Below are 22,428 nucleotides of genomic sequence, written 5' to 3'. Positions count from 1 at the left end.
GGTTCGTGCCACCGCCCTAGGTGCTGATTGTTGAAAAGGTCTTGCTGTAGAAGTCCTATTTCCTTTAGTTTCCACTTCTTTCCTGTCTTCTTTTTGTGGGCAGTCCCTTTATAATTGACCTGGTTGTCCGTAACTGTAACAAGAAATCACTTTAGGCTTGGGACATTGAGAAGCTATATGTCCCTTTTCTCCACAATTGTAACACAACCCATCAGCTCGATAACAAATATCACCACCATGTTTCAGTCCACATTTCTTATACTCAGATGCGATGATCCTCTTATCACTTCCCCGAAAAATCTCCTTCTTCCTTATATGTAGTTTCTTGTTGTCCTTCTTAAATCCTGAGTTAACACTCAATTCTGTCTCTCTTCCTTGTTTCTTATTGTTGAAGAATTGAGTGCGAGCTTCATAGTCCCTTTCTGCAATCCTCGCCTTCCCAACCAACTTATCAAATTGTTCCAACTCCAACAAGGACACATTTTCTCTAATTTGGGGTTTCAGCCCTTCTGGAAATCTCTGACATTTTCTGGCTTCAGTATCAACCTGATGAGGAGCAAACCTGGAAAGTTCCAAGAATCTTGAGAGATACTCCGACACGGACATTCCTTCTTGCTTTAGTCCTAGAAACTTCATCTCATTCTTCATACAGGTAGGAAAATATTTATCAAAGAACAATTCCTTAAATCTTGTCCAAGCCATTTTAGAACAATCCTCAGTCTGTTTAACCGTATCCCACCAAAATACAGCTTCCCACCTTAATGAGTGTGTTGCAAATTTTACCTTTTGCTCCTCTGAACATTTCGATATCTCTATCACTTTCTCCATTTCTTTAATCCATACATTCGTAACATGTGGATCCAATTCTCCTTTAAAAATCGGGGGATCTGCATCCTTAAAAGCCTTGTATGTACACCTTCGCTTATTCTCGCCTTCTTTTTCCATATTTTCAACACGTTCCCCATTTATTTCGAGAGTATCCGCAGTTGTTCGCCCCTCCATTAGGCTCTTAAACATATTCTTCATTTCTCCCAAAATCAACAACATCTCAGGGCTAATTTGTACACTGGATCCAATCCCATCAGAATTTCCATCAGTCATCTTCTCCTACAATTCAACATATAATATTAATCATACTTCATTCGGAATATGTACCGCACACATCATGATATACGTCATAATAACGATCGATCGAGTACTAAACACGTCATACACCTTATATTGACCATGTTCAAGAATTACGACTACGCATTTTCTAAGCGTACGTTAGGCCTAAAATTGGACTACCGCGATTCGAAATCCTATATTCATCCTATTCCTAAACCTTAGCTCTGATGCCACCTGTGACGCCCCGGACCCCGGGATAACCTCAGAAACCCGAACCCGGGAACGCCAAACCAAACCAATCAACTCAATATATGCTTACACAACCTTAAACTTAAATAATAATATATAATTCTTACAGTATTCCAAGTATTACAACCAAAGTTCACGATACAACCAAAAGCCTATTACACAAGCATTTTTCATTAAGATACTATACGCATTCATCGTCTACTAAGCCTTAGTTCATCACATACTTATCCTTTCCTGAACATCCTTCTCCAAAATTCTTTCCTGCGGAAGTTAGTGACATAAACGAGTGAGCTCAGAAAGCTTAGTAAGCATATATAGTAGAATTCAACTGAGGTTTATCCGAGAAATCAAAGTTCATCAAATAAATATTCGAATAAAGAGACATGAAATATACTACAATCAACAAAAATACATCATATAGTTCTCACAAGATTAAAACTGAGTATTCAAGCATGTCAGGTTCATCAATTCATCAAGTTGGGATCCCGGCCAGCTAAATAATCGGTTTAGCTTTACTTTCGATTAGGAAGTATCATCATCAGTTCATCAATATCAATGCAAGAATACTCATTTTTCATCAGTGAAGCCTTACTCAAACTCAAATCATCATTTAAAACATCAACAATGAATCAGTACAGTATATACTTACAGTGCACCGCATAATTTATTCTCTATGAATCCCGAACTTCGAATTGATTTTACTGTCGATCTTTCTTCCTAAATACATAATTCAAAAATGCACATAAATTTTATTATTAATATAACCTATTTATTTTCTAACTGAACTAATAATTACCAAATTACTAAATAAGATAAAGAAATTAAGTTCGCGATTAAGAAAAACTAACCGAATTCCTTGGTTGAAACAACCGAAGCGGATAGTTCTATTTAAGGAAACTATACAAACTTAAATAAGGAAAGTAATGATTCATTTTTCCTACATCCTCGATGTGGTACAATAGTAGGGAAGTTGGAAAAATATAGAAAAACTATCACATGACTTCCTCTATTTATTCCTTTTTCACAATTACATATAATGGTACCTTTCTATTTATTCTAATATACTTCACTTCTCGTTTTCAATGTGGTACAAAGATAGGTAGGGAAAAAAAAGGTAAGTAAGGAACATAATATCTAGAACATATAAGAACCCTTTTAAACTCACACCATTAGCTTCATCAATCTTACTTCTACTTATTAAAATTTTAAGGTCAAGTTCTTCTATATATCTTCAGTCTTCTTCTCTTCTCTTGTCGATGTGGGTTGTGAGATCTCCTTTTTATTACCTAAGATGCATATATCCTACATTGATTAGAGAATGAGAACAACCTTCCTCCAATGCCTATATAAACCCAACTTAGTTTTAGTTTCTACTTAGAAAACTTAAAACTTTCTCTTGGCTTCAATATAGCCAATTAAATTTGGTTTTAAAGTTTTAATATAAAGAGAAATAGATAAATTTCTCATAATCAAGTAAAAATTAGAGTTTTAAGGTTTAACTAGGCTTTACCAAGTCCAACATTGATGAGATATAAAAGATGTAACATCTCTTCCTTTATCAAACCCAAGGCTATGAAGCCAACACTTCAAAATAAACCAACTATGACTTGTAGCTTTGCTTTTGAATAATTCTTTTTGTCCCACATCGGGAAGGTTTTGCAAGATATCTTCTCTCAACTCTATATAATGGGACTTGCAACAAACTTAAAAAATCATACTAGACTTGAAAGCTATTATAGCTTTTAGTCTACATCCACTTAGTCCCACATCGAGAAGGTACAAAACTAACCAAGATACTTGCTCTATAAAAAGAGCAAATTAGGTATAAATAATTGAAAGTTAGATTAGGTATACTTGCTCATAACCAAGATGCTTGAGACTATTTCTCAAGCATAATCCTGGAATGGATTTAGAGGCTTTAAAGGAGGACCAAGCTATATTTGCAGCTGAGAAGACAAATCTCAAGTTTAAAGCTTCTAATGCTAAGAAACCTCTAAGGCCTAAGGTAAAAGGCATTGTGATCAAGGAAAGCTCTGAGGTTTCAAAGTCCAAGACAAGATCACAAGTTGAAATTGATCCCAAGGATAAAGGGAAAAGAAAGATTGATGAACCAACAAAGACACATGAGATGGAGATTCCTCAACTCCTAATGAAACCAATGTGCAAAATGGTTCAAGTTTTTGATGATACGGCTGCTGAAGATGAAACTGTTGAAACTATGAAAAGAAGGAAGATAACTGAAGAATCTAAGACAACCTCTGACATAGCTCAAATTGTTCAGAGTGAAGAACAACAAGCTACAGAAGAAACAACAAATTTTGATCAAGTTATCAATACATCAACCTCTGACAGTGCTCAAGTTGATTTGAACAAATTGACAGTTACTGATAAGAGAAAACTCCTATGGAAGAATGTTAATCCATCAGATCCCAAAATAGAGCAAGTATCTTGGCTAGTTCCGCACAATAATTGAAATTTGAGGAGACAAGGGTATAAATAAGGAGGAAAGGGGGGGAAGATTAAGGATTAGAGCATCATTCGGTGATGTACAAGTTTGTGATACGTAAAATAGGTGGGACGACCATTTCATTTTTTTATTGGCTGATCGACTTGCGTACATCTGGGCATCCTCCTATTATTTACATGCATGCTTGTCCTGCAGTTTTTTGTCTTTTAGTGTTTGTGTGGTTGTACATAACTAATTAGTCAATGTATATATGCTTGTGTTTCTATACTTCGTACTTGTAAATCTCGACAAACAACAACTCAATTAAGTTGCAACCGGTTATGAAATTTACTCAAGGATTCGCATAAATCTTTCTGAATACGAATCTATTTTCTTATGCTTTTTTCGTTCTACTCTAGTTGTCATATGTGTATCTATATTAAGGTCATATAATCCATTAGCTATTTTAACATGTGACCAGTCGAGTATCGATTTCTTTTTTGAGTTTTCAAATAAAAATAGATACTAATAATATTTATGCGCACCTTAATGCACACCTTCTTTTTTCAGTTGGGACCAAAATGCATGCCTTTTGCACAATAAATGTGTCTCATTCGATCTTCTTCTTAAATCAGACGCTTATATGCATCTTTATCTGACGCTTATAATCGAGCCCGGCAACACGGATATTGACAAGTGTAGGAAAAAGGTACGTACTGGACAGGGAAAAGGAAGATGAAATGTGAACTTTACCATCACTAAATAAAGACCGGTGAAACAATGCTAGTTTAGATAAAAGGATGCACAGAATTCAGATCAATCATCAATGACATTTTATGATACAAAAGCCAAAAGCCAAAAATAAATATCTCTCAACTTCATAACTTTTTACTTTTCTGTTTTAAGTGTTCCAATAAACTTAATCTGTCACAGAGCAAATACCCCGCACTAAGTTAAAAGTTAAAAAAAATGTGTTCCGCCCCAAATCAAACATCATAACAAAGTGATGGAGAGGTTAATATTGCAATTATGTATTTTTAGGGCTTTAGTATAGCTAAATATTGTATTGGCACTTAACTGCACCATCCACAGTTGAGCGATTCAGTTTTTATTATTTAAGCCAGTATGAATTATGAATACAAGGTCTACAATGAAAATATTCAAGATGAATGTTATTTTATTACAGTTTTAGTGATCTCAGTTGTAGCAAATAGTCATTTTTCTTAGATAATATGATCTTCGTGTACTTTTAAAACCACCTGCTGCTTGTGGTCCTGTTGCGCCTGTTACTAGTTTGCCTAATGAGCTAGCTGCTAGTGTGCCCGGTCCTGGTGCACCTGCTACTGGTACGCCTGATGGTGTGCTACTGTTTTTCCATATATCAAAGAATGGAGACGGACATGCTGACATGACTGCAGTGAGTATTTGTACATCTCGTATACATTTAAACTTTTCACGACATCATATTTTTGCATGTATGCTACTATCTGTCGGAGTTGATGATACAATTGAAACATTTCAAAATATAAACTGCAATAATGTTTGAGTTTACAGGGCCGTGCACTAATCCTGCGCCTATAACAAATCAAGTTCAGGGTACTGTAGAGGCAAAACCAGATCTTGGATCATTTCCTTCTGGCACGTGGATCAATATGATGGGTGGAGGCACTCTTTACGGACAAGGAGAAGCTGTATTGGTTGAAGTACAGATATAGATATTGAATTACATTAGGATTAATTTCTGTGGAAATCCCATGCAGTATTGGTACAAGTCAGGATGAGAAAGATGTTAGAATGTTGTTGTAAGTAATTGGACATTGAGGAGCACATCAAATGGTGCGCGGATAAAAACATTTCACGAGTCGCCAGTGCTGCAAGCAAGCAACATTTCATTTCCGGACATGATTCTGGAGAATGTGTCTAATCCCATCATAACTGATCAAAATTATTTTGCACAAAACCAGGGGTATGAGCACATTTATCTATCCACATAGTCAGCTATTGTCATTTATAGCATTTTGTATTGAGACATAATTTGTGGATTCTATTTGGGCGTATGTTTATGACAGGCTTCGAATGTAAGATTACATGCCTTCTCAGCCAATGATGTTGCATCATCAATTTGTGGAGATTGCAACAAGATAAAGAAAACACGTTGTCGAATGGTGATATATGAAATTGGTAAGTTGCAGGATCATGAGAAACAGCAGGTTATCAATTTTTTATCCAAACGAGTAACTTACCTTCTAGTAAGCACTGCTGTAAATACCGGCTAACAGGGAAATTTACTAAATATTTTTATTATATGTATATTCTTTAGTTCTTTACAACAACAAAAAAATGAGTAGAACTTATGCATAGCATGGACAGTTTCTGACATTTCAGGTAGATACATAAATAGTTAATTTGGGCACTCACAGAGTCCATGTGGAGACTGGAGTAAATGCAATACCTTTGAAACCATAATGCTCTCCATCAACTTCTTCTGCACGTATATGCACTATATCCTCCTCATACATCGATTAGTCAATCAAGAAGCCAAAAAATTAACATCGAACTAGGAACTATGACTCTCCAGGCTGTTCCTCAAAACTAATTTTTTCTTTATCTGCAGATTCATTTACGGGCTTTTCACTAAATTTCAAAGTAATTGGTCTGCCCAACAATTCCTGCATTAAAAGTGAAAACATCTTTATAATCTTCCTATTCAAGCTCACAAGTACTAGCTAAATATCATACAAGTAAACCATGTGTAAAGATTGCATGTAGCAAAACATATATAGCCAGAGTCATGATAAGTGATACATATCCATACACTATTAGTACAATTCAAATTTTAAAAGTAAAATGTATATGATCTAACATCAGAGGAGTCCAATCTCCAATAATATAAGCTGAACTGGCAGAAAGCTCAGGCTCACAAGCTAACTGCTAAGGCTTGTAGAATGAATATTATGACAAATAGTTTGAACATTCACTTTGCACGGTTAGATAGATAGCAACTAAAGCTCCCCTTGCAAAATTGATTAACAAAAAATAAAGGATCACATGATTGATAGTTAATTTGAGGAACAGATAAGAAAATAGGAATAGAAGTCATGTGCAACACAAGAAGCAAACCAACTTACCTTTCCATTTAAATCGGAAATTGCAGTCTCTGCTTCTTCCCTTGTAGCAAACGAGACAAATCCATAACCCGCAGAATTTCCTGAAGGATTTTTATTGAAAATAACTCTGGTCGAAATTGGCTTAAAATTGGGAGCAAAAAATTCTCTGAGATTGTTAGCTCTCACTTCCCATGCAAGATTGGACACATAGAGTTTATAGCGTGCTTTCCCAGAAGGGGCACTATCAGGAGGAGGCGGGGAAGGTTTTTTCAATCTCTTTGCAAATTCTACAGTGATAACCCTACCTGACAATTCCTGTGATGCAAAGATCTTGAATTAAGAGAGATGATGCCAAAAAAAATAGGCTGATTCTTTCTCAGAACATAGTATTACCTCCAGTGATAAATAATTTCATAAGTTGCATACTATAAATGAGATGTCAGCAACTATGACCGAAATTATTTCTTACCAAAATGTTTATACATTATCCAAAAAAGTAATAGGAAGAAAATATGACTATTCAGGATTATACTATCCAGTAAAACTACTCTTAATGTTTGCTTATATATAAACCTCGATAGTAAAACCCATATTCCCATTGAAAAGCTCTCTGAGAAACAATGATAATGTTGAGACACAATTATGCTTAACCGTCTATAATTTAATTGAGCAAATATGATGATGAGGTAAGCTTAATATAAAAATTGGTACTGAACTTACAAGATTCTCATTTTCTGGACATTTACAGAGCAACCTGAAGCATAATATCATGTTAAACAATACCAACTATACATTCTACTAACCGTATTAAATTCTTCCACCCCCGTTCTTACTTCCTTAGTCTTAAAAGCCTAACAGTCTAGTGGGCTTTGAATCCCTGTGAGCCAGCTTTCATAAAATTTTCCTATGAACAAAAAACTAATTTTCGTACGAACAAAGAACTAACTTCTGAACATTGCAGTTAATGTTTTAATGTGAGAGTTTGATGCACTTATCATCATTCTCCACATTTCTGTTTTATTCAATTTTTTTATCAGCATCCCTCATTCCCTTGTATCAGTTAACAAACTAAATCAAGACAGACTCAACATGATGCAAACTGTCTTCTTCATCAAATAATTTCAAGAAATTTTCACTCGTAGCAAATATATCGTATTTTATTTGCCACCTAAAAAGCAAAGCCTCTTCCGTCAAAATTTGAGAATAACTGTGACCATGCTCTTTTACCCACAGAGAGGAAGAGAGATAACTATACATATAAAGGGGCAGTAAAAAGGTGTCTCTGTAATATGCTTAGCAATTTAGTCATTCAAATTTACAATGGCAATGGATTACTTGTTGCAGCAACAGTAAAATTGTTTTTAATTATAATAAATTAATAATCGTATAGCAGGCAAAGAGATTGCAAACTCTCTAGTCCATATTCACATTTCAAATACATATAATAAGTTACGCCCATGTAGTTAATTTGAAACTAAACCAAAAAGAGAAAATAAAGAAAAGTCTCTGTTCTCGGATTAAAGTGATTGTACAGCATATACTAAATTTTTAATTGCTGTCACAAATTATACGAAGTCCAATCCCCAGACTCCATGCTTGCTTTAAGTTGGCTAACAATAGTCCTAATTGTTTAAATACAAAAATATAAATGATGCACGTTAAAAATCACCTGAGAGTCGAACTTTTCGATAACGGCCTGAGCCTCTTCTGCAGAAGACATTGTGACAAATGCAAACCCTCTACTCTTCCCATTCTTCTTTATAATCTACGCGCACACATACACATTCATATATACATGAGTTCAAGTTCTACTGCACACTCTAAAAACATGCAAAATTTAATTTAGATATGTACACCATTCACTCTATAGTCTATATACAAAAAAATCCATAATTAAACATAAAATATAGTAAAACATTGTCTATAATATTCAATTAACAGTACCTCAATATCTATGACAGTGCCACATTCACCAAACAGGTTCTTGATATCAGCAACATTTAAAGACCAAGGCAAATTGTAAACAAAAAGCTTTCTTTTCTGATACAATTGAACATCCTCTGCCTTTTCTTCTACTCCAATCTCTTCTTGAACTGCTGTGAACAATTCAAAACTTGATTTTCTTGATTTTTTGACAGAGGACAAAACTGGGCTTTTGAGAGAATGGGCAGGGGTATAAGTGGAAAGTTGGAAATTTTTACAAGATGAAGTTTTTTGGTGTAAAGGGTATGCAAATCTTGTTGATGGAAATGAAGGGGAGGAGGAGAAGAGAGTGAAAGTTCCTTCGAGGGCCGCCATTTTTGTGAATGATTGGCGAGGATGAGAAGCAAAAGTGGTAAGAGAGGCTACTGTCTGTTGGGGTTAAAATGGTCATTTCATTTGTTTAGTCGGGTGACATTCTTTATCCGGTTTTCTTTAGCCAGCGATTGGGTATATTAATTTCATTTTAAATTTAGAATTTTTAATCTAGAATTTGAAATTGAACTTTCTTTATAGGAAATTTTATCACTGGAAATATAACTTTTAAATACATATTTTTAGGACAAATTGTCAAAACAAAAAAACCGGAAAAAATATTCACGGATATAAAATTTGTTGGGGAAAATTTCTCGGGAAAAAAATTATTTTGAAAAATTCTTCTGGGGAAATTTTTTTGAGAAAAATTACCCGGGAAAAAATCTCAGACATAATTTTTGTTTTGGTAAAAAAATTTCTAAGAAATTTTTTACTGAGAGAATTTTTCCCAATAATTTCATGTAAAAAAAGTTTCTCTAAATATTTCCCATAAAAAAATTCCGAAAAATTTTCACAGAAAAGAGCTTTCCGAAAAATTTTCTTGAGAAAAAATGTGTTTTCCAAGAAAAATTACTTGAAAAAAAAATGAATGGAATTTTTTTAAAACTATTTTGGAAAATTTCATTTGAAAAAACATGTATTTTGCTACTTTTTTAATTTTTAAACTTGTTTATTAATTGTGTTGACTTTGAAAAAATTCCAAATTTATATTGTTGATACTTCCCAAATACCTGATTTAATATAATCCAGAATTTGAAATGAAATTTATATTTTCAAGCGGGGGCATTATATATTTAGATAACTAATTGGTTATTTCAAGTCAAAAATTGTCCGTTTAGGTTAGGTTATTTTATAAATATTTTAATTTATAAGTTCAATAGTTTAGGTTATTTTATTATTAATTTTGGTTTAAAAGTTTAATTTACTTAGTCATTTTACAATAATCTTACTTGAATTACCTAAACTGATATGATTTCAAAGTGTCCATAAATAAGTCACACTTCATTCGCATACCTATGAGTATAGATTATTAGCACATAATGAAAGTGCTTGAATAACTTTGATACAATACAATTCTATTGTTGAAAGAATTTGGTATAACAATATCTTGGATGGATGTTCGTGGCTGGAATAAAGATTTAGGATGGTATTTGGTGGCAGAGAAAGGTTGTTTGTGGTGGTGACTGAACTTATATGATGACTCCTCAATAAATGAATAGAAAATGGGTTTTTTTCTTACTCTTTGTCGAGTGTCAGTTTACATAATCATACAAGGTGCCTACGTACCCTATTTATAGAGATCAAGTCTAACGTATTTTTTGGGGAACAAGTCACACAATTAGGTTTGGAGTTTTTATGTTCATGCAGCCCAAACTCATCTCTAAGTCATGCATTCAGAAAATTAATCATGTAAATCTCGGTCAGCCCCACACGTTTTCATATAATCTCGCGACATCTCCGTATTTCTTCTCGTAATTATGGGAATGTCCCATTTCGGTCCCGAGATTCACGAATAACCTAGTCACGTATGGTCCATTATCCATATCATAATCAAAATTGGGTGATACGAGCTGGCCTGACCACCTCGGCTCGCACCAAATCTCGTGGTGGGGTTATTCCACCTCCCAAAAAAAGTTATGAAGTGAGCCATTGTGGCCTTGTTACGTTCTCTTTAGTGGATTTCTTTTATGTATTTTTATTTATGATGTGAGTTGGCTAGCTTCTCACCACACTTCAAGTCTTCACAGTAGTCCAAGTATTGTGGATTCGCAACCTATCTTCTAAATCCCACCCATAATGAGAGCCCAAGGTTCCGCTAGCGAAGTGAGGTCGGAGATCCTCCTAGCAAAGTGAGGTCGAGCTCATCAAAGAGGTGAACTTGAATATGTACTAAAGATAAGAGCCTATACCTCTACAAGAGAGGAAAGCCCGAATCCCTTAAAGAGAAGAGAGCCCGAGTCTGTGAGAGAGAGGGGAGTCCGAATCTCTACTAGAGATGAGAGCTCGAGTCCCTTAGAGATATGAAAGCCCAAATCTCTAAGAGATGGGAGAGCCTGTATCCATGAGAGAGGGGAGAGCATGAATCTCTACTAGCGAAGAGTGAGGAGATCTCGAATCTCTGCAAATGAAGAGAGAGGAGAACCACTCTGCTAGTGTGGAGATATGAGAGCCCGAATCTCTTCCAGCGAAGAGAGAGAAGAGCATATTTGCTAGCGTAGAGAGCCTGAATTCTTTAAAGTGGTGAGAGCACGAATCTTCACTAAGAAAGGGGAGAGCCCGACTCTTTGCTAGTGAAGAGAGAGGACATCATATCTACGAGCGCAGAGAGTCTGAATCCTTTAAGCGAGAGCCCGAATCTCTTCTAGCGAAGAGAGAGGAGAGCCCGACTCTCTGCTAGCGAAGCGATAGGGGAACATCTCTACTAGTGTAGAGAGCCCAGATCTCTGCTAGCGGGGGAGCCCGAAACCATGAGTGGGAGAAGAGACCGAACCCATGAGTGAGAAGAGCCCGAACTTATGAGAGAGAGGAGAGCCCAAATCCTTTAGAGAGAGGTAACCCCGAATCTCTACCAGAGAGGTGTGCTAGAATCTCTAAGAGGGGTGAACCCGGACTCCTTATGGAGGTGAACTCGAGTCCTTTATAGTGGTGGGCCGAAACTCCTTCTAGCATAATGGGCTTGAACTTCCGCCCTGTTGCGTTGATTTCATTTATGTCGTTAGGGTTATCTTCCATCTTTAAAATCTTCGTTAGGCTGAATCTCAGTCTTTTATATTATGAGGGGGGCCGGAGCCCCAACTCTTTTCAATTTGACCCAATCCCGCGTCATCAGAGATGGGTATGTTTAGAGTCCATATCCAAAATTTGGACATAACAATATCAAAATACAATTTTGATCAAATATTAAAATCCTCGTCAATTTTTTCTTTGCGCTGATATGCTTTTCTTATATTGATGTAAAAGCACATATCAGTACATCATATTCATGGCCTGTTTAAGATTTTTAAAAAAATGTAACATATAACTTAAAATTGAAAAGTGTCATATAAATGATGAATATCGTAACTTATAAGTTATTTAGGTGTTTGGATAATTTTATGTATAAATTACTTATAAGTTGATAATGTGTTTGGTAAATTATGACTTATAAGTTAAAAAAAGCAAAACATAAATCAAAATGTAAATTACGAATTGCTTGATTGAATAATTCTAATACATGAATATGAAATAAAAAAAGAAAAAATTTAAAAATAAGGATAATGATCCCGAGATAAAACTATATAATATACACAATTCCTCTCGACGAAAATAAAATTCTACTATTGATTGAGGCTAAAAAAAACTAAATATAATTTAATTTATTAAATTTGGTTGGCATAACAAGTTAAAACAAAATCATATAATTAAAAGGGGTTAAAACATCATTAAAATCAAAAGATAACTAACCATCATTTTAAAAATTTAATAATAAAATGTTAAAAATATATTAAAATAATAAAAAAAACAATTAGTTGAAAAAACCGTATATTTTAGGTTATAAACTGATTATATAAATCTAATCAAGTGTAAATTACCCCAACTACAACTAAAACAAAGAAATAAGTTGGAACGCTATCAAGAAAATATCTGATGGTTAACAGGCTCATTTTGTCTTTTAAGTTGAATTTTTGATCATTTTATAGATTTGCTCAACCGTCTCGGAGTGGTTGGAATGGGCTTTAGCCCAAAGTCAAGAAAAAGAAGCGCCAAACAGGCACAATAACAATTAGTCAATTATAATCCGCAGTATTTGGGTAAAAACTAATTGGTGGTCATCCTAAAAGGTGACATGCTATATACATGTTAGAAACTAAAAGTAAATTTGGAATCCAGTCAGCACCTGCTCCGGTGTAGGGCGTCCGGCCAACTCCTCCCTCAACTTCTTGTTCTCTTCAATCATCTCTTTCATCTTAGCCTCCGCCCGCTCCTGCTTCTCCCAGATCTCACCGGCGATCTTTGTTGGTGAGACTGCGTAGCTGTATGAACAGTTACGTGATAACTCAACACGAGAACAACACTAGAACATGACAGGTTTATAATACTACATCTATACAAGAAATCAGAAGAAATGAAGATAAGGCAAATACAAAGAATCAAAGGATTATAAGAAGGCCTGAAGTCTGTTTATAGGTCACTGAAAGACGCTCATTAATATGTTCTTGCCTCAGTGAAGAATAAAGATTAAAGACTTTCAGGGTTTCAGAAATGTTGAAGATTCAGTGTATAAGTGGCATTGGTTGAAGATAGACAGTGTATGAAGCATAGGAATCTGAAGACAGGGTATAGACAGAGGTTGAAGAAGACATCTGAAGTCTTGAAGTTATACTCACTGAAAGGAGTTCATTTATATGTTCAAGCGTCAGTGAAGAACAGTGAATGAAGTATTCAAGATTGTAGTAGTAATGAAGACGTTGTCTAAAGTACAAGAAATGATTTCAATATAAGTACAGTTGTTTATTGACAGTCAGTGTAGAAAGAGATAAAGTTGTTGCAAGTTTAACAATGTAATCAAGGATATAATACGAAGACCTGAATCGGGGTTAATCGTCTGTGAAACAGACCAGTTGCACTAGGTGTCAACAGCTCGTAAAAGGAATCTGGGTATTATTTATAGAAGAATTGTTAAGTTGAGGAACGTATTTTGATTGAACGTTTATCTGTTAAAGTATGAGAAGAGGTGTGCAGGGTATACAGCTGAACAGCTAAGGGAATGCAATGCTCTAAAGAAACTAAGTTAAGTGATCACTACCTTATAGTAGGAGTCACCCTGATCAGTATATTGATCTTCAGAAGTAATATCCTGGATGTACAGTTCAATATTTCAGTATATGAACTGATCTTGACTTAGTGTGATACTCAGGGAAAAAATGAAAGTAAGAATAATTTCACAAGTGCAGTTTTAATCCCTCTGGTCGCCATAGAGAAATGGGTTGAATTTTTTCTAAGGCAAATTTACCCTAGGTTCACCTTGGTAGCCATAGAGAAATGGGTTGAATTTTTTCTAAGGCAAATTCACCCTAGGTTCACCTTGGCCACCATAGAGAAATGGGTTGAATTTTTTTTAAGGCAAATTCACCCTAGGTTCACCTTGATCGCCATAGAGAAATGGGTTGAATTTTTTCTAAGGCAAATTCACCCTAGGTTCACCTTGGTCTCCATAGAGAAATGGGTTGAATTTTTTCTAAGGAAAATTCACCCTAGATTCACCTTGGTCGCCATAGAGAAATGGGTTGAATTTTTCTAAGGAAAAATTTACCCTCTATACACTCTAGTCACCACAGAGAAATTGAGTTGAATTTTTCTAAGGCAAAATGTTAGGTCCCAATTTGTTTGTAGAAGGGGGGTTGAATGCAAACAATACCGTTTAAGCGAATAAAATGCGGAATAAAAAAGTGAAACAAAATTCAAGTTAAATAAAACTTTTATTAAACTTGAAAGGTGTTACAACTACGGTATCGGTTACAAGGGATTAATCTCAAATCAATTATTACAAATCTAGAATAAATTCGACATGAACTTTTTCTATTTTTGCAATTAAAAGATCAAATGCTAAATGCGATTTGAGATTAAGTTCTAGGGATTTTAATCCGCTAGATTGATACACAAGAACAAGATAAATAATTCTAGTGGATTGGATTTAACTTTTCAATCTAGAATTTTGATCTTGAATAAAGCAGATGAAAAATAAAATGTTGAGCCTTTGTTTTCTGCTGAGTTCTTGACTTGTGTTTTTGTTGAATTGTTGCATTATTGTCTTCTGCTGTGTTTTGTTGTTTAAGTAAACAAAACCATCTAGTTTATTCAGCAAGACTTTCGGCAAGACAATCAAATGAACTGGTATGACAATCCATTTGAACTTGTAGGACTTTCGGTGAGACTATCCTTTTGAACTAGCAAGACAATCCCAATAGCTAGCAAGACAATCAGAATGAACTAGCAAGACTTTCGGTATGACTATCAATTGTCATACCGATTGTCATAGTAGTTCAAATCAAATTGTCTTACTGAACTATTAATAGATTTTAATCTAATAATAATTCTGAAAATCCTTAATATTAATTTTGAATTAATTAATCAATTAATTCAATTAATCAATAAATTAATCTTTGCAGATATAATTTATTTTCTTAATTAAATTATATGACTTAATTAATAAATAGAGAATTAATATTAATCTTGAGCAGCAACCATTCTTCTGAAAATCTTCTGAAAATTACTGTCAAGTATGAATCAATTCCACCACTTCAATGTTGACACTCGATGTACTGTCTGGTTCATGAGTGACTAACTTCCGTGACGTTTCTTCAAGTCTTGACCTTGATACTCTTGATTTTCTTCAGACTAAATCCTTGTAATTAATTGATACCCTGACGAGATCTCTGTCATTTGATTAAATCCACAATCCTGATTTATATCACTGAGGCTTGATCAATTTCTTGAGCTTCTTCCAGTGAATTAAGTCTTCAAGTCTATAGATGAATAATGTTTCTTAACCCTTTAACAGATGTTACTATATGAGATCTCTCTGACGATAGATCCACTATTTACATATTACATTCTTATTTGAGTTGAGTTAAATCCTCGAATATACAAATAGGCTATGCCATATGCCTTTCACAAAATTCACTCTTCGTCGCCACAGAGCTTGTATTAGCTTGGTCGCCACAAAAACCTCAGCCACAATATTATTGATTAATTATTAATTAATTTATGTGGTTTATTCAGAGCCACATATTTCAATTGATATAAAGTCTACACATATGAAGTAAAAGATATTAGTTTTATTGTTCTGAGTTTTTATCTTCTTCTCCGACGAGAGGAAATAAAACTAGCAGCAAAGAAAATACAGAGAAGTTCCGGGCACATTGTAAAGCCGTTATTCTTCTCACCGGAGTAACGTTATAATGTCCGATTTAATTCTTGTATGAATTAAAATACAACTCTATGAATCCAGATCATACAGTCACACAGTGGTTTGTACCAATGCTATATTTACCCGGGAATCAATGAGATCATACATACAAGAATTGTGGAGGTCAGAGAGAATAGTGGGGACAAACAAACATCTCAATCACAGGTAGTAAAGTTGGAACCTCAGGACATAATGTAAGAGTTACTGATAGTTGAATCAGAAGAAGCTCAGGTAGAAACACTTGAGGGATTGGACTTCAAGAAAGTATTTCACTTGTCAGGGAAGTTTAGTCGCATCAGATTCATAAGGAGTACTTATGCTATATCCAGTGTTTTAAAAATCGGCCGATTAACCGATTAATCGGCCGATTAATCGGAGTTCGGACGGGTCCCGTCTCGATTAATCGTAAATCGGGTCAAAGTATGATTTTTTGAAAAATCGGTCAAAAGTCGGGCAGTTCGGAAAAAATTGGCCGAATCGGGTCAAAAATCGGCCGAATCGGTCAAAGTTTGAAATTAATAAAAAAAATATTTTTTAAAAAAAATAAAGTTTTTTTTAAAATAATCATTAACAGTTAACATTTAATAATTAATATTAATAATAATATATTAACATATTGACTCTTTTACACACAGAAACAATCGTATATTCTTATATCCCTAAATCCTCTATACAAATCCCTAATGAATTATTCTCAAATCTCAATACTCAACTTACTTGCTCGATAGATTCACAATTTTGAGGTATTCTAAATTTATTCAATAATTATCACTTAAATATCAAGTAGGTAGTAATTTAAAATATTAAGATTTGAATTTGTACTTAGTAATTTCTAATTATCAAGTAATATTAGTGAGTAGTCGGTATTAATTAATTAGTATAAATTACTTAAATATCAATTATGGACTCGTGATAGTAGTTTTTTTATAAATCTTACTATTAAAACATCAATACTGAATTAATGATATGTGATTTTATTTTTGTAAATCTTATAGAAGGTTAATGACATTTAAATAGAATTATTTTTTATTATTTATAAATAAATTTCTTCCGATTAATGCTCCGATTAATCAATCCGATTAATCACCGATTATCCGATTAATCACTGAAAGGTCCCTCCACCGAACAATTCTGATTCCCGCTTTTTAGAACACTGGCTATATCCAAGGATCAAGCCTAACTATTCCGAAGCAGAGATTTTTACAGATTCAGTTCAAGGGGTGATTACAAGACTGAGATTGGGACATAAACAAGATTTGATAGCTACAGGTATGACAAGATATATGTGTCAAGTAACTATCAGGGGTTTTACTACAACGAAACATGAAGTTTGACAAACAGGGATGAGTAGGGATTCAGTTGAAGAGCTGTGACAAAGGTGGAATATTTTCTTAGGGAAGCATCCAGTCAAAACTTATAGTGCACGGGAAAGAGTTGGGATGGATCAAATGACGAGAATCATGAATATCTTGATTTCATAACAATCTCTGAAGATGATCCAACTAACATATCTCAGATTTAAAAATTCTTGAACCACTGCAATATTTTATTTTTAATATTCAATGCATGTTAAGATCTTAGTGTTTAAATGTTTAACACTCGCACAAGCATGATAGCATCACACTTAGATAATGCTGAACTAGTTCACTAGAATATTTTTCTGCTAACTAGGATTGATATTTAACTTGTGCATGTTACTTTAGATGATCTTAAATATATATTTGAATATTTGTTAAACATGATTTAGTGCTTTAGTGAGATATATGTTTTCTAGCATATAAGACCTTTGCTAATGCTTATTTTCTGTATCCTAATACAATGTGATTTATCCATTTAATCTAAATTGTTTGTTAAGATGTATTAGTTTATATTTGGATTGAGATAGCTAGGTGAGATTCTTCAATGGGATCAGACTAGATAGAATTAGTGATTTATTTGTTAATTCTGTTTGTTCCATATCATGCTTGTCTTGCTTAAATATTATGTGTAATGTTTCTGAATGAATGCCATGTACTCCTATTTCAATACTTGATTATTTCCATGCCATGATTGCATCTCTTAGTACTTGCATTAATTATAGAAAAAGCATGTTTAGAATTACAATAGGGCAAAGACTGCTAGTCCTTCTTATGTAAGGTTGGAGCCACTTTTCCCTAGCCTAGAGACAAATCTGTCAAGGGTATTAAAATGGAGTAAATGGTCAGTCAGAGATAAGAATTAGCATGATAAGGTTGTAGCTGTTGTTATCTCTGTTTATAATAATATCTCTAATCTATTTGGACCCAAACTGATAAGTTGGGTACCAAGAACTGTTAATCCATTTGTGAGTGCAGGACATAACAGGTCAATTGATTCATATGCATTCTTGGTAATTTATACTCAATGCATTTGATCAAAGAAAGAGCCTTATAATCAGATGTGATTGAAATCTGTCAATAATCTTCGGAGATGATAACAAATATTTTCATTACGGGACAAGCTATACAGAAAAGGGATGTCATCATGAACTCAACAATTGCTATCACTGATAACAACTAATTATTGGAGTCATTGATAACAATTGAAGCATCTTTATTGCTGAAGAATCAAGGCACAAATCTTCTTATCAGACAGTTCTGCATCAAAGGACAAAATGTCAATTCAACGAAGGATCAGTGTCTCATCTGAAGCAGGAAGGTTGAGAAGCTTGCTCTTGTCAAAAGTAAGGGAAACAGGATCTCAATAAAGGTGAAGTCAATGGTTTTTACTGTAAAGCTTCATCTGACAAAAGTTTATCTATGGCATTAGAATCTCTCACCCTTGAACATCAACTCAAGGATTTCTTTTATGAAAAAGGATTAGTGAGAGGACTGCCTCATCTGAAATTCAGGAGGATGAAATATGTGAGGCATGTCAGAAAGAGGAGTCAAAGACAACATCACATCAAAGTCAAGAAATACCTTAGTGATGGTGGCTGACTACTCTTATTAAACAAAGTTGTTGTTCGTGCGTTATCAAGACAAGACATCATAGATGGTGATTGATCACATCAAAGAAGATAAAGCTGGAAGCAACTATAAAAGAAATGATCTTATGGTCAGATAATGGGACTGAATTCAAGAAGCAGTTCTGATTAATATCTGTAACATCAAGAATATTCCGATACATATTCAGCACTGGGAGCTCCGTGTCATAATGGAGTGATACAAAGGAAGAACCTGAACTTGATTAAAGCAACAAGGGCAATGTCAAGCTAATCAAGACTTTCTAACTACCAAAGGGCTGAAGCAGTCAATACAGTTTGCAACAAGTAAGATCAAGCCTTGATTAGGATGTATAAATGAAGACCACTAATGAGTTAATGGCCAACATAAGCAAACACTGGATAACCTGAAAGTGTTTGGAAAGAATGTTCTATAGAAGAAAACAATGAAATGTTTTCAGTTGTTTGAAGATCTTAGCATTTGAAGCTAAGACTTGTAAGGATATTCTTCATGGCTACTCAGTGGAGTCTACAATCTACAGGGCAACTGTGGTTGATCAACAAAAGATGATTGAAAGTCTAAGTGCACAGTTCAACAACTCCATGCTCCAAGCTGTTAAAGGTGAAATTAATGGTATTGATGATTCATATCCAAATAGTGAAATGACAGTGTATCTACACAACTCATTACTTCAATGAGGCCAGTCAGCAAGGGTAAGGATTTTTAGGAAATCCCAGCAACAGCTTAGGGGGAGCAATAGAAGGATTAACTAGTCAGACACAACATCACATTGAAAATCAGAGGACACTACAAAACATATCTGCTGAGACAAAGGGTTTGATGTCAATATTATCCCTAGAGTCTAGTTCTTAAGTGATCCAGATGGTGGAGTAATGATTAGCAGGGCTACTGAGTGTGAATGATTATTTCTCTAGTTTTCTATCTGAAGAAGATACTAAGAAAGTTACAGAAGCTCTGATAGATTCGGATTGATTGGGTGATTGCAAAGCAATATGAGCTCAATCAGTCAGCAAGCAGATTGAAGGGAAGCTGGTATCCAAACCAAATGATAATATTGTAATTGGTACAAGGATAACTAGAAGTCAAACTAGATGACAATGGAATTGTTACGAGGGACAAGGCCAAACTGGATGCTAGGTTATTATCTGGAAGCAGTATCTATCAGAAAGCACTAGTGATGAGACTTGAGGATATTATGATATATCAGGCACCTGTTGCACATTCGACCTGGAATTGGACTCTGGTAAATGTGTATAAGTGTACTCCAGGTTGGTGAGTCAAAAGAGGAAGTCAATGCACAACAGTCCATGGACTTTGCAGTTGCAGATCTATGAGACTATGTAAATCTCTTCTTCACAAGCTCACTTCAGGTTGGTATGATCTAGTATACTACTCAAGAAATTATCAAGGACATGGTATGGCACTCTAACTGAAGTTATAGTTAAATATAAATTAGTAGAGTCGTCATATTAATAACTCTCTTATCACTAGGCACACACATAGTGTTATATATGTGTAGTGATATAATGTTCTCAAGATGCCAAAGTGCAAGGTTCCAAGTGGATCCTAGAGAATCCAATCTTATAGCTATTAACAAGATTATTAGATATCTTAAGGGACTACCAACTCTTGGAGTAAAGTACCCTAAAGATATTGTGCTTAACATGTTTGGCTATATAGATATAGATTACGCAGGTTGTAAGAAAGACAGGAGAAGCATCTCTGAAGTTGTCAACTTAAGTGACAGAAGAAGCATCTTGAGAAGCTGTCAACTTCATGCAAGAAGATTGATTTCCTGTTATGATAAGAAACAACTTCATATCCAATAACTCTGCGGAACACTCTATGACAAGGCACCTTCACACCAGGTATCATTTCTTTAGAGAGCATGTCTTTTAGTCAAAGAGTCACTTGCAGAAACATTTACTAAATCACTTGATAAAGTTAATTTTTCAAGACTGGTTTATAAGTGTGGGATACCATTCATTGCATATTAGCTGGAAATTCCATCTATAAGGAATTCTTCATATAAGTTCACAAGTATTAAATCTTCAATATTTAAAGGACTTGTGAATTAATCAGTAATCCAGTACCTCGTACTTAGTGCTACTATCTTGATTATCATGATTACAATGTCATATACATTTGTGATAGTTAAGTATTATAACATTAAATTTGAATATTATTTTAATTGATTTAATTATGATTGTAGACAATTCCATTCCATATCAGTCTCATAATTTGAATTATATTAAAATAAAATATAGCATAGTTATTTGTATCTTGTACGAATAATTGTGATACTTTTAGTATTAGTGATATTATTTAGAATTTTTGTTCTAAATAATTAATGCTTATTTATAAAATCACTATTGCTGAAAGTTGAAGTATTTTCTAAGTTACGTGCATAAAACTCTTAATATTTTATATGCTTAGAAAGTATTTCTAAAATTACTAATTATCCAGAGAGTGATAGCCATGTATATAGGTCATATATCCTATTGGTGATTATTCAAGGATAATTATGAAAATATTTAAGTGCTAGTATCTAACTCATAGATATTTAGTATTTACTTATTTAGTATTCATTTTGGGTAGTTTGGATTATGGAAATTGAAGCAATTCAATGATTTTATTTGCTCCATAATTAAAACTAACTTATAATAAATAAGTAGCATGATTGATTATAACTAAATTTGTCAATAATTGATATCTAGTATATTGATTGTAACTTGTGTGTTATAAGTTAATTATGAGATTTTGATTTTAGTGAATTTAGCAATGCTTATATCTCAAGAATTCACTGAAATCAGAATATGATTGTAGCATGATTAATTGTGTGTAATTTTTGACTTATATCAGTTAATGATATTTAGTTAAGAGTTCAACTATGAACTAATTGTGAAGTATTAGTATTTGTGACATTACTTATAACTCCTCTAAGTAATTAATGCTTATCCTCAGTCACTTATACTAATATAAAATTCCTAACACTTTGATAATAGATGCAATACTCAATGGATCAAAGTATATGGAACTTAGAATATTTTTCTAAGATTGCAAACAAGACAATGTTGGTTAATGTTGCTTTATTTATCAAAACAGTATTGTTTGAGATACTACAGTTGTTAGGAGTTAAAAATTGTATGATATATGAAATTGAATGCTGATATCTTTTTGATAAATAATTGGTATTTAATTCATTGATATCTTATTTTAATATTTAAAATAGGATACAACATAATTATTGGTATCTAAAGTACTTGAAAAGTATCAAACAATGATATATTG

The 22,428-nt window shown here is 33.9% G+C and overlaps 2 protein-coding genes across 3 annotated transcripts; both read right to left on the bottom strand.

Annotated features, from left to right (window-relative positions):
• Positions 1 to 108: 108 nt before the first annotated feature.
• LOC141664853 (uncharacterized) lies at positions 109 to 1,101 on the bottom strand. Its single transcript, XM_074470808.1, has one exon. The coding sequence runs from the start codon at positions 1,099 to 1,101 to the stop codon at positions 109 to 111; it is 993 nt and encodes a 330-aa protein (XP_074326909.1).
• Positions 1,102 to 6,075: 4,974 nt separating this feature from the next.
• Positions 6,076 to 9,281, bottom strand: LOC141668694 (28 kDa ribonucleoprotein, chloroplastic-like). 2 transcript variants are annotated; one of them, XM_074475676.1, is made up of 4 exons: positions 8,854 to 9,277; positions 8,579 to 8,674; positions 6,931 to 7,224; positions 6,076 to 6,471 (listed from the first exon to the last, which is right to left on the bottom strand). In XM_074475676.1, exons 1-4 carry the CDS (start codon positions 9,205 to 9,207, stop codon positions 6,367 to 6,369), a joined length of 849 nt encoding a protein of 282 aa, XP_074331777.1. In that variant the 5' UTR covers positions 9,208 to 9,277; the 3' UTR covers positions 6,076 to 6,366. The 2 variants fall into 2 exon arrangements, with proteins under 2 accessions (XP_074331777.1, XP_074331778.1); XM_074475677.1 differs by having other exon boundaries at positions 6,380 to 6,815; positions 8,854 to 9,281.
• Between the last annotated feature and the right edge of the window lie 13,147 nt (positions 9,282 to 22,428).

This window comes from Apium graveolens, chromosome 6, assembly GCF_009905375.1.
Source record: "Apium graveolens cultivar Ventura chromosome 6, ASM990537v1, whole genome shotgun sequence".
NCBI lineage: Eukaryota > Viridiplantae > Streptophyta > Magnoliopsida > Apiales > Apiaceae > Apium > Apium graveolens.
This window is presented reverse-complemented; position numbering and strand designations above follow the sequence as displayed.